General features: G+C 48.4%; 1 protein-coding gene across 1 annotated transcript; it reads right to left on the bottom strand.

Moving 5' to 3' along the window:
* Positions 1-1,385: 1,385 nt before the first annotated feature.
* Positions 1,386-2,336, bottom strand: LOC148592330 (olfactory receptor 6M1-like). The gene has a single exon (XM_088535167.1). It carries the CDS (start codon positions 2,334-2,336, stop codon positions 1,386-1,388), a length of 951 nt encoding a protein of 316 aa, XP_088391293.1.
* Between the last annotated feature and the right edge of the window lie 10,334 nt (positions 2,337-12,670).

The following is a 12,670-nucleotide window of genomic DNA, read 5'->3' as shown; positions in this document are numbered from 1 at the left end:
GTGGCCCCGCTCACAAAGGTGCAGCACATGGTTAACCAAGGAGGTGACACGTGCAGTCGTACTCAATGAGCAAACTGAGCCCAACCCTGAGAGGGCCTCAGCAGCTGAGATTGAGATGGCATTAATGGGGAGGCCTGGCAGCTCAGGTAGGCCTTCCCCACTGGGAGACCCCTGTGGCAGGGACTTCTGAGTGGGGTGTCCTGGGACAGGGGGGATAGCATGAGGGTTGGGAGCCAGGAATCCTGGCAGCCACACTGCCAAGTGAGGCAGAGGGGACCATGAGCCTGGGCTCTGGCAGCAGTTCTAGCCCCATCCACGCTCCTCCAGCCCCAGGCTTTCCACAGCCATGTTCACAGTTCATGATCTCCGTGAGACTTCCCGAGATAGAGCTCCCAGAGGCCTTACCGTGTGCTGGCAGCACTGGCAATGGCTGCCCATGGGACCTGCCATGGCCAGGGTCCCAGAGCTCCATCCTAGTTTCTTTGCTCTGGATGAAGAGCAAACAGGAGGTGATGAGGAAACAGCTCCTCTCCTGCTCCTCCTGTACACGTCACCTCAGCCCTGTGCTACTCTGGCCGCCCCTCGCTGGTTCCCGCTCAGGGTCGTGGGCTCCTCGCAGCAGAGCAGAGCCGAGAGCAGTCCCAGCGCGTGGGCTCTCCCAGGCTCGTCGCGACGTGGATTTTAGGAGGGGAAAGTGGTCAGCATCTGATTCTTAATCTACCTACCTATGCATATGAATGAGTAGGAAGATTTGAATTTTTACTCATTGTTCCCATCCTTTCCTTAAAAGAGAATCTTTCTATTACGGGCACAGATCTGATTTTGAATTCTTCCGTCTCACTGTTCAGTTTCTCCCTCTCTTTCTGGCACTCCTCAGCATTTCTTCTCTTTCTGCATCTAATTTTTGAGAGCCTCCCATCTTATTTCTATCAGCTATAGCTTATACTTCAAAGAAGAAGCATTAACTGATGTTACTCTCCAGCAGAACACTTTATTTGAAACTTGAAAACTTCATTTGAAAACATGACTATATGATGAAAATTTAGTAAAACTAGTAATAAAAATTGACAGCAATTTATTTTCACTTTACCACTCCATTTTGAGTAGTCTTTCTGTTCCTTTCAGTCTTAAAGCCTTTTGTTCTGATTAGGAGACTGTTTTGTGCCCAACAACCACATAGCACCACACAGACATCCATCACTGCCTAAAGTGCAGGAGAATATTGGTGGGGCCTGACACAACAGTGCTGCCGTGAAGCTGACCTTTGAGACGTGCTATTCCTCAACATTGGCTGTAACAGGCCACATTCTGACGGAAGACACCATGAATGCTGAGATCCTGTTGAGATTTGTCAAGGACTGACTTCCTACAAGCCACAATGATTCTCATGGCTTTCTGGCCTCCTCAGCCATCCCCAGGCAATGGTGCCAAGCATTTTTCCAGGCTTCTTTCATTTGCTGATTCCTTAGGCTGAATATGAAGGGATTTAAAAGAGGAGTCACAATGCTGGAGAGAACAGAGAGGATTTTGTTGAGGTGTCCAGGGTTCACGTGGGAAGGCCTGACACAGATGAAGATGGAGATGCCAAAACCCAGGGAAACAACAGTGAAATGAGAAGCACAAGTGGCAAAGGTTTTCTGCCTGCCCTGGGCAGATGGGATACGGACTATGGTCAAAATGATCCAGGTGTAGGAGAACACAGTCAGTGCCAAGGAGCCAAGGAGCAGGAGAATGGACACCACAAAACCCCTCAGCTCAGCAACCCAGATGTCCGCGCAAGCGAGGTGCAGGAGAGGTGCACTGTCACAGAAGTAGTGGTCAATGACATTGGGACCACAGTATGGCAGCTTGGCTTTCAGGACTGCTAATGGCAAGATCAAGACCACGCCACCCACCCACACACCCAGGAGAAGCTGGCCACACATCCTTTCCGTCATGATGGTGGGATATCTCAGGGGGTGGCATATTGCCACGTAGCGGTCATAGGACATGATGGCTAAGAGGATGAACTCTGTTGCAGCCAGGGAGAAATATAAGTAGAGAAGGCTAAAGCAGCCAGCAAAGGAGATGGTCTTCTTCTCTGACAGGAAGTTTGCCAGCATTTTTGGAACAACAGAGGAAGTCATGGACATCTCAATGAAGGACAAATTGCTGAGGAAGTAATACATGGGAGAATGGAGATGGCAGTCTGTATAGACCAGTACAATGACAAGAGCATTTCCCAAGACAGTCACTAAATAAACGAGCAGGAACACCACAAAGAAGATGATCTCCACTTCATAGCGGTTTGGAAATCCCACGAGAACAAACTCAGTCACAGGCGTGATACTCCCCATCCAAATGTGCTTTCTGTCATGGTGAGAGGAAGAGAGCAACACAGTTTCTTTGAATATTCAATTCATTCATTCATTCAAAAAGAAATCTTTCCTCACTACTTATATCTCCATTTCTCCATTCCTCCCCATTCCTCAAATATTTGTTGTTGTTCTTTCCTTCAAAAAAAAAAAGGCGGGGGAGGAGAGATGGATAAATGTAAGATGCAGGTCTTTGCTGCCAAGGTCCTTCCACCTCTGTAACAACCAGTCAAAATTGCCATCAAATCACAATATGCAATGCATTCTTTTCATGCTACATTTCCAACTTCCCTATTTGCAGGTCATGCATGCACAAAGCAGCAAAAACAGCTGCAAGGAAAATATTCTCCTCTTATGCTTGTGCTTTTGCACTTACCTTCTGCACAAAGAACACCCCATATATTTACATTTGATAACTTGCTGAAGCTATCTGTGTCCAAGCTCCCAAAGAGCTCTGCAGTTTCAGGAACCTGTGGAGTTGCAGCATTCTTCTGTTCCAGCAAATTGTGGAGAGATACAGAATAGAATTGGATGCATCCTACATTCCCAGTTTATTTTGTAACAGCAGAGGAACTCACTTTCTAACAGAGTTACAGCATGGCCCAGAGAAGGACAAATACAAAGGAGCAATCCCATAATATAGTAAGCCACAAGACTCAGAGTATTAGAGTAAAAAACATTTTTCACCCCTGCTGATGGTATAAGCAGAGCTGTTATATGTGGGCTCTGATAATCTGAACACCATAGCATGAGAACTGAAACACACATTCTGTAGTTTGTGCAAGATCTAGCTGCTAAAACCTACGGGAGAGAACCTAGTCATCTTGAGAAAACTGAAGCAGTTTATAACTTTGAAACCACCCAAAGCATGTTGTCCAGAAGATAAAGTTCAGGAGGAAGGTGGAAGTCTTCTTCTTACGTGTGTTTTTATTTTCTTTTTTAATGAATTATTTATTTTTAGTGAAGACAGCACATTTCAGAGTGAGCCAATTATACCTGATAGACAGTCTTAGAAATGACATAGAGATGATAATTGGCTCCCTTAGAAACATTTGAACCTTGAAAGCTGGCAATTTCTGACTCAGGGGATTCAGGCAGACAAGTCTCACCTGAAGTTTGCAAAAGTAGAAAACTTTTCTTCTTTGTAGAGAACAACAGCATTGTCCAGTATTTCTGATGAAAAAACGATCACTTCATGGGTCTTGTCTTTCAGAGACACCATAGTAATGAGGAGAATCATCTCACCTAATGGAGCTAATATGGAAGGATCCCACCATGGGCTTTTCCAAGATATGGTCTATCTATTTGAGGCTAGAATGCGGCTAGCTGAGGACTCGTATGTTGATGCTTTTCACATTCACTCCGATTAACACTAGAAGCAGATATCCTTAATGGCATATGGTGGTCTCCTGGGCAGTCCTCCTGTGCTCTTGGACACAAACAACATATTTTTTTTTGTATGTATTTTTGTTGTGCTTCCCTCATCAATAGGAAAAAGTCTCTGGTTTGATGCTGTTAAGGCTGAGGCTGTATGTCCCAGCTTGCTGTATGACAGCCTCTAGGGACATTTGAGAGTGTGAATTTGTTGGGGAGGTCTCACAGAACTCTCCTATGTGACAACAGCCTATACAACTGGAGTGCATCCTGGGACACTTACTTGGCAATGTGCTCATCTTTTCCCTCTGAGGGGTCCTATTCCAGACAGAGGCCTGGAGAAAGGCAGTGGCCAGCACGTCAAGGGGAGTTGCTACTGCCTCAGACTCACAGATGGCAAGGCCCCATTTTGAATACTGATCCCAGTTATGGGCTTCCAGACCAGGAAGGATGAGGGAAACTTTGGAGAATCCAGCAGGAAATGGTAAGGTGCCAACTGCAAAACTCCATTGAGGCAATATTGGGGCATCAGATCTTTTTTAGTGCGGTAAAGAGGAGGCTAAAAACACTACATCAGAAGGTGCTAAGAGACGTGTCCAACATCCTTTCAAGGCATCTGTCATCTATGTCTATTGTCTTTATAATGCTTGGAGATTAGAGGAGAACTGAGATGATGGGAGGAAAGCAAAATTTGCACCCACCGTCAAAAATGACTATAAGGATGATGTGCGAACTAAAGCTCAATTAAGCTCAGAGTGGTGCCTAGGAAATTCTTGGAGTCCTCCTGGAAGATATTTCTGGGCAAATAAAGGAAGAACAGGCAGCGTGGAGTGACCAAGGTTACATCCTACCCATCTGGCTTTCCTGCCTGCTGGACCTATGTGTCTTACATGATGCAAAGACTAGATTTGTGGAGGAGATCAAGCACTGTAAGTCATTTTCTGTTTACTTGAAGAAGGGATTTGACATGACGTCCAACAATCATTTTGTATCCGTGTTAGGATGTCATGGTCTGAATGGTTCTCTTAGTTTTGGTCTGGATGATCCTGTTAATTTTATCATATCAGAGGTGGCAGAGTGCTGCCATCATGTTGGCAAATGTCTTTGAGGAGAGGGGATTGTAGGTAAGTTCGAGGGCATAGATGCTATCCAAAGGGACCTTGACAGGCTGGAGGAATGGGCCAACAGAATCCATATGAGTTCAAACAGGGACAAATGCAAACTCCTGCCCTTGGAAGGAACAGCCCCCTGCTGTGATCCAGGCTATGGATACCTGGCTGGGAGCAGCTCTGTGGGGAAGGCTCAGTGGAAGATCCAGATGGACCTGAAGCGAACATGTGCCCTGGCAACAGTGCCATGTGCCCTGGCACAGGTGTGTCCTGGCAACAAGGATGGCCAAGGGATCATCCCACTCTGTCTGCACTCATTAGACTACATATGCAATTCTACCCTCAGTTTTGGCACCCTCAGTCCAGGGAAGACGTGGATAAACAGGAGGGAGTTCATTGAATATTCACCAAAGTGTTCAGGAATTTTGAGCCCGGGGAAGAGAGGTGGAGGAAATGGGACTCATTCAGTGTGGAGAAAGGAAGATTCTGGTGAATCTCAGAGCAGCCTTTCAATACCAATAGGGACATTTTTGAGAAGACAAAGTAAAGCTCTTCACAGTGGTGTATGGTGGGAGGAGGAATGGCAATGGACATAAACTGAAACAAGAAAGCTCTCAAGAGGCAGTCCAGAGAGGCTGTGTGGTTTTCATCCTTCATAGACAGGACTTGATGAAACTCTTGAGCAATTTCTCCCTGTCTTTGAGCAGGAACACTTGGATCTCCTTCCTGCCTTTGACCCATCACTGCAACATTCCAGCATAAGCTTTGTTCAGTCCCACAATACCTATAAAATGTCCTCAACAAATTCTACACAGTCTCACATATCTGTTTCAATATCCCACAAGGAATTTGCTCTTTCCCAGGAAACCTCAGATAATTTTCTCTCCTTGTGACTGGTTGCACAGTAGTACTTGTCCATGTGCAGAGAGGCAGTAGAAATAGTAATAAACTCAATGCCCATCAATCAGTGATCCAAGAGCTCTGGTCTCTGTTACCCAAATGCTGAAGGACTGGGTTGTTGTTATGCATTTTATTCAGGGTTACTACGCATTTTACTCATGCTAACCAGGAGCCTTCTGGAATTCAGCCACGGAAAGGGCTCCAGAGTCCTTCACCTGGGGTGGAGGAAACCCAAAGGCCCCCTGCAAAAGGTAGATTTGGGGCCGATTGGTGAAAGAAGAGTTTTCTAAAAGATGACCTGGGGCTCTTGGGGAAGAAGCAGGAGTCAGCCATGTGCACCAGTGGCAAACGCCATCCACCAAGATGGGACTCGCATACTGCAGGCAGATAAAGGGGTTGAGATGTGTGAGGAAGCTGTTCCCTAAGCTGCTAAGTCCACCTCTGCCCTGGGAAGGAAGCCTGGGATGGGAAGTCTGATCCCCCTTGTCCTGATGTTGCCATTTAGTAATTTTCATGAATTAATTTTCACTCATGACTTGCAAGAAAACTATGTTGTTCTGGAACAAGAATCAAAAGAAGGATTTGTTTATGCATTTTCAATAAAAAAATATGAAGTTGTCATTCTGTCTGAAAGACTTCTTTACTACTTGATCACTCCCTCCCAATAGTGCAGAAAAGAGCAGTCTCCTGGTGCCCTGTGAGACTGGATCGGGACCAGGGCCAAACCACAGAGCACTGTCCCTTCGACATCTCTGCAGTTGTTGGGGCAGGAGGAGACTCTCACTGTACGTGCTGCTCCCATGCTCTTGCCCTCCCAGGGGGAGTGTGGATGGAGAGGAGCAAAGCCCTTCCCTGAGCCATGTCTGCCCCTGCATGCAGCACTTGTGTATGCGTCACAGCTGTCCCTGATGCCAGCAGCAGGAGTGAGTGGGGTGAGGAAGTGCCCTGCTCTGGGTGATGTCCCCACAGTTCTAATTGCCCCCAGGCTGTGTGGTAGAGGGGCCATGGAGAGCAGGAAGAGCTGATCCTGGTCAGGGAGGTGACCACAGCCCCTCCCTGGGCACCAGGCATTCCCCCCGCACCGTACTGCCCACCAGCAGCCAGCAGTGGACCGAGGGCAGCATCCCCTTCCTTGGGGCTGGGGCATGGCTCGGCTCAGGGATGTTCCCATTCCCGCAGCACAGGCGTCTCTCCTGATGCCAGAGCTGTGCAGGAGAGCCCCAGGCAGGACTCTGTGCCACCGTGGGAGACTCAGTTTGCCTGTGAACTGAAAGGTTAGTGATTCAAGCCCAGTCATGGATCGTGAACCCTTGGTAGGATGCCTGGGAAAGGGACCTTCTGCCTGGCACCCTGGCTTTTGCTCATGCTCAGCAGGAAGTAGTGGAGAAAAAAAAACTATGGTAGGCCTATGGCCCTGAAACAGGCTGAAGGAAAGGACCTGTGAATTGCTCAGGGAAGGACCTGTCTCCTGAACCAGGGCTCCTGTGAATGGAACTATCATCCCGGGTGGGGCTGGTACCACTGATAGTCCCCTTCACACCTGGGTGTGCAGAGATAGGTCCTGCCAAGGGGTGTAAATTATGGCATAAACTCCAAGGCCTAATGTCAATGAGAGCAGTCCTGCTTTTGGGTACATCTTGGGGATGTGTGGGAGCACAGGCAAATGGAGGCAGTCCAGGAGGGATCCTGGCAGTGATTTAGCAAACATGCAGGGCTGTCTATGAGAGGAGTGGGACAAGGGAGCCCAAGAGGCAGCAGCTGAACCAGAGAGTGCAGATAGGTTGTCTGCAGGTTGAGGGGTTGAGGGGAAATACAAGGCAGCTTTGCACTAGGATGATGGGCAAAGCCGAGGGTTTGTAAGGATCTATGAGGAACTGAGGCAAACCCACAGATGTTCATTTCCAAGCAATTGAGCTCCATATTTGCAATAGGAGCTTCTCAGGTGCACTCCCTCCATGACTGGAGAGGAAAAAGGGCAGCAGCAGAGACTGAAGGACTCCCTGGTTGCACGTTATACTAACTTGCAGAGTTTCTGGCATGAAAGAGCTATTGCAGCTCTTGCCCATCCTGCAGGGACCAGTGGGAGATCGGAGCCCCTCAGGGCTGCAGACAGAGGCTCAGCAGGGGGGAACAAGGGCACCTGCAGTGGCACCAGATGTCCATGACCCTCTGATGGCATTCCACTCCAATTCACTTTCCTTAAAACAGATCACACACAAAGTCTCCTCCAAAGACCAGTAATTCAAAAGATACACCACCACCAAGAAAAGAACTAAACATAATGAAGGAGGGCTATAAAATGGTAGATATTGAAAAGGGTTCACTAAACATCTTTTTCTTTGCAATTTTGATGTACAGTATTTTTTCATATTCAGATCCACACCAATAGAAAAGGTATTTTTAGGTCCTGCACAGAGTATAGAGGCCCAAACCAGCTGGGACAGTAATTGCTCCCTCTTTGCTCAGAGCCATTCCTGCTAGGAGATGCTGAGTTCTCTTGCCTGCTCTCTCTTGCCCTGCTCAGTTCCCCTCTACTCCAGACACCAGGATGCTGCAGTGATGAGGTCCAAAAGGCGTCTGCAGGTTGGCTGTGGATGAACAGAGGTTCCTGCAGGTTTTGTGGCCGAGGAACTGTCAAGGGAAGGAGCCGTTAGTGGGAGCAGCGAGAAGAGCGTTGTGGTGGCTGCCAAGGAGCAGCTGGATGATTTGGTGGGCTCAGTGGTTAGCGCTCCCTCCCGCGGTGGCAGCAGCCACCTGCACTATGTGGCTGTGGGGTGAGTGTGGCGTGAAGCTCGGTGCCCTCCCTGAGAGCCAGGTTTTGTGTGCGCAGCTGTGGCCATGTGAGCGCAGTCACAGTTCCCAGCGAGGCCAAGACCCACGGTGGGAGGAGGATTCATTCTTGTTTCACAGTCTGTGTAGCTCAAGGGCAGCCCCTGAGCGCCCCATGCAGTCCCTCTCCACCGCAGGGCCAGCCCTGGCTTGGCCCGCGGTGATGAGGGTCAGACCCCTCTGTGACACGGGCTGTGCTCACAGGGGACATCCCGTGTCACAGGCACAGCAGTCAGAGCGCACGCTGCGACCTTTCCTCACACGTCGCGACGAGCCTGGGAGAGCCCACGCGCTGGGACTGCTCTCGGCTCTGCTCTGCTGCGAGGAGCCCACGACCCTGAGCGGGAACCAGCAAGGGGCGGCCAGAGTAGCACAGGGCTGAGGTGACGTGTACAGGAGGAGCAGGAGAGGAGCTGTTTCCTCATCACCTCCTGTTTGCTCTTCATCCAGAGCAAATGAGCAAAGAAACTAGGATGGAGCTCTGGGACTCTGGCCTTGGCAGGTCTCATGGGCACCGATTACCAGTGCTGCCAGCACAGGGTAAGGCCTCTGGAAGGTCTATCTCAGGAAGTCTCACAGAGATCATGAACTGTGAACATGGCTGTGGAAAGCCTGGGGCTGGAGGAGCGTGGCTGGGGCTGGAACTGCTGCCAGAGCCCAGGCTCATGGTCCCCTCTGCCTCACTTGGCAGTGTGGCTGTCAGGACTCCTGGCTCCCAACCCTCATGCTATCCCCACTGTCCTGGGACACCCCACTCAGAAGTCCCTGCCACAGGTGCTTCCCAGTGGAGAAGGCCTACCTGAGCTGCCAGGGCTCCCCATTAATGCCATCTCAAACTCAGCTGCTGAGACCCTCTCACGGTTGGGCTCAGTTTGCTCATTGAGTACGACTGCAGGTGTCACCTCCTTGGTTAACCATGTGCTGCACATTTGTGAGCGGGGCCACACAGAGCCTGATGTATCTTCCACTTCTTTTCCAGAGACCCTTACTATCTGGGAAGGAGTCTCCAACTACATTCTAGAGCAGCTAATGCTGAATAAGGTGGGTCTGCCATCCTACATCTCCCCAGAAGCCCTTCTTCTGCACTGGAGGTATTTGAGGGATGAGTTCTCTACGTTTCCTTGCATTTTCTGAGAGCATGAAGAAGAGGGGGAATGAAAACACCTCAAGTGCTCTTCTAAAGACATTCTCCAAGGGTTCTCCAAGGCTTTCCCCACTCCTCCATTCATCCCCTTTGCACAGCAGGATTGAGCAGGACACCAAGCTCCATCTTCATGCAACTGACCAGTTAGAAGCCTCTTCACCTGGCACTCGAGTAATGCTTTTCTTCCTTCCTCTTTGCAGGGAGTCAGAGTTATTCGGCTTGGCACCTTTTGTGTGGTGACTGAGCAAGTTGCTGTTAGGAAATACGGCCTTGTGACTGTTCACAGACCCATGTTCCATCTTTCAAAGAGTATTGCGGAGGTTCACCGCCTCACCTATGCTAAGGCCTATGCTCCTGGTAAGAAGACATGCTAAAACTTTGGCCTCCACTTTTCTGGGACATCTTTGGGTTGGGCATTAGCCCTGTCTAGCAGTAACTGTTAAAGCTCCAGACTTCTGTCACCACGTTATAAAAACAATTTCAATTTGTAGATTTCAGGACCTCATCATGGCAATTACCATTGTATTCCCTCTCTCCCTGTATTGATTTCACAGCAGGCTACAGCTGCAATTCTGTAAAGGCAAATATTGGCATTCATGATGGCTTTTCCCTTCTCCTTGCACCTTGAAGTTGGTCACAGTCAGCTGTAATAGCCCTGAAATGGAGACTGGGATCCTAGTGCATGTGAAAACCCATCAGAGGCAGGTTTTGCTGTGATTGCTAGTCATCCTTGTGAACACTACAGCTGTCTTGTGCACTTCAGAGGGTGCTGGATGGATTGGAGGATTAAGAGGAGTATAGTGCATTCATTTTTTTTTCTTTCTTTCCCTTCTTTCTTTCATTTATGTAACATGGCTCTGTGAAATCTTTCCCTGTGTGGAATGGGCTGAGCTTGGCCCAAGTTCTTTGACCTGGCACCCATGAAAGAAACTCATCATTTCCTCCTCTCCTCGTCCTGCCGTCAAGGCTCACATTCGTAGAAGATGGTTGTGGCCTTTTCTTTCAAACACTGTAGGGAAGAAAGCATTGCTATCCACTTGGCACATCTGCTTGCAGTGCTTTGAACATCTTCCCACATGATTTGTCCCAGAAGGTCAAGAAAGGGAGTTCTGTAAGAGCTGCTTGCTTGAAGACCACAAAGCTGTTGATGCTGTGTTTTTGTGTGTTCTACTAGTGCCTTTTTCCTCTTGGTCTGCTTCCTAGGTCATAAGCTTTGTGAGCCCCTGAAATGTGCTCACATAGCCGAGGACATCTCTCTTCCCCGCAAAACAGTGGAGGCTGGCATAGAGAAGACCCTGCGTCTTTTCCGCCGCTGCCTCGAGAGCGGGAGAAATGTTGTCTTTGTGTTGAAGAACATTGGCATGCTTATAATTGAAGGGGCAGATGTGAAAATGAGATTTTACAAAGAATTCCTGAAAAGACTTAATGGGACCGAGCAGATGCTAGCGGCCCTTCTTACGGTAAGTTCTCCAATTCTCCGGTGCTCCCTGTCATCTTTTTGAATTCCCAAGGGAATGCAATTCTATTAGCCTGCCATGACCTGTTGAAGGACATGGACAGTCCTGGCTGAGAGGAATGCCAGCTACCTGGACAGTTTGTCTTTGGCATTCAGAGGACTTGGCAATGAAGTTGAACCTGTGCAGAAGTGTACTGGGTCCACTCAAAGATTCATACAATCCTGGAGACAGTTTCCACATTCTCAGCAAAGAAGGCCAAGACAAGAGGAGGCCTTGTGTGTTTTTTTCCCCACTAGACTTCCCTCCTTGCAAAAAGCCATGCTTTCATGCCCCTTTTTGTGAGGATGGCCTCAGAAGCCATGTTTCCCCTAGAACATGTCTGGCATGGTAAGGCAGCAAGTTCAGCCCTTTCCCTTAAGGTTCTGAAAATTCTTTTTATGAGTCCCTTTGGAAGCTCAGCCTGATCTCCTTATGGATACAATTGCCTAGGCCAGTGGGAATGTCACACAACTCTGTCAACTGTCTATTGACCTCATTTCTCTCTCTTTGAAGCATTAGGTCCAGACAGCAGGGAAAACAGAGCGGTCCAGCTGCTGAAATGCCTTCTCATGTGCTTGCCTCCCTTGATTTCTGCATTAGAAGAGACCTGAGCTAACCGAGTCTCTGAATCCTGAGCCTTGTAAAAGGCATGACCATGTTCCTCCCCTTTCTCCTTTATTTCTCTCCAGTTGTTACGGTGCATAACTGGAGGGACTGCTGATGGGAATAGAATAATTGAATGTTTCAGAGGCAGCTCTTTCTCTAAGCAGTAGAAGAGTTTTTTCCCCTGTGAACACTTAGATAATTCTCTTGGCATCATGTCCCATGTGTTTCTCTCCTTTGCAGATGCCGGAGATGAGGAATTTGGTGCTCTCAGGCACCGAAACTGCTCTTTCCCAGACTCACTCTCGTCATGTCATTGTCTTTCCTGAGTGAGTATGTTTCCTTCTTGGAAAGGAACCTGGCCAAGCAAGTAGCTGCTCATGGCATGTTTTGCAACCTTGTGTTGCCAGTCCTTGTGAACGTTGCTCAGAAAGCCATTTATGAGCAACCCTTTGAAATGCACATCAAAATACAGGTCCCTCTTAGTTGCTGCTTTGGGACATTTTTATTTCTTTTGAGAGATCTGTAGGAATGAAATGGGTCCTGATCATATTGTCTTGGTTTTTTTTTTTTTTTTTAATGTGGAGACCTATGTAGGCCAAAGTGAACACTGTGGCTAGTGGGATTTTGGAGAGCTTTCTCCTGGCTCCCATGGTGCTCAGTGTTTGGTTCTATTATGTGTGTGGGAGATGCAGGTTCGTCAGAAAGGACAATGAAAGGATTCTGGAAACCTTAAGGGGACTAAAGTGTTCTGCCTGAACATGATCAGGAACAGGAGATGGGTGATGATCCCAAAAGCACACAGGGGATTTGGGTTGAAATTGCTTTGGCAGTTTCACAGGAAGCACAGGGAAGAGTCAG

Source organism: Tinamus guttatus, unplaced genomic scaffold (assembly GCF_059628265.1).
Source record: "Tinamus guttatus ecotype Peru unplaced genomic scaffold, ASM5962826v1 Tinamus_guttatus_pri_ptg000618c, whole genome shotgun sequence".
Classification (NCBI taxonomy): Eukaryota; Metazoa; Chordata; class Aves; order Tinamiformes; family Tinamidae; genus Tinamus; species Tinamus guttatus.
This window is presented reverse-complemented; position numbering and strand designations above follow the sequence as displayed.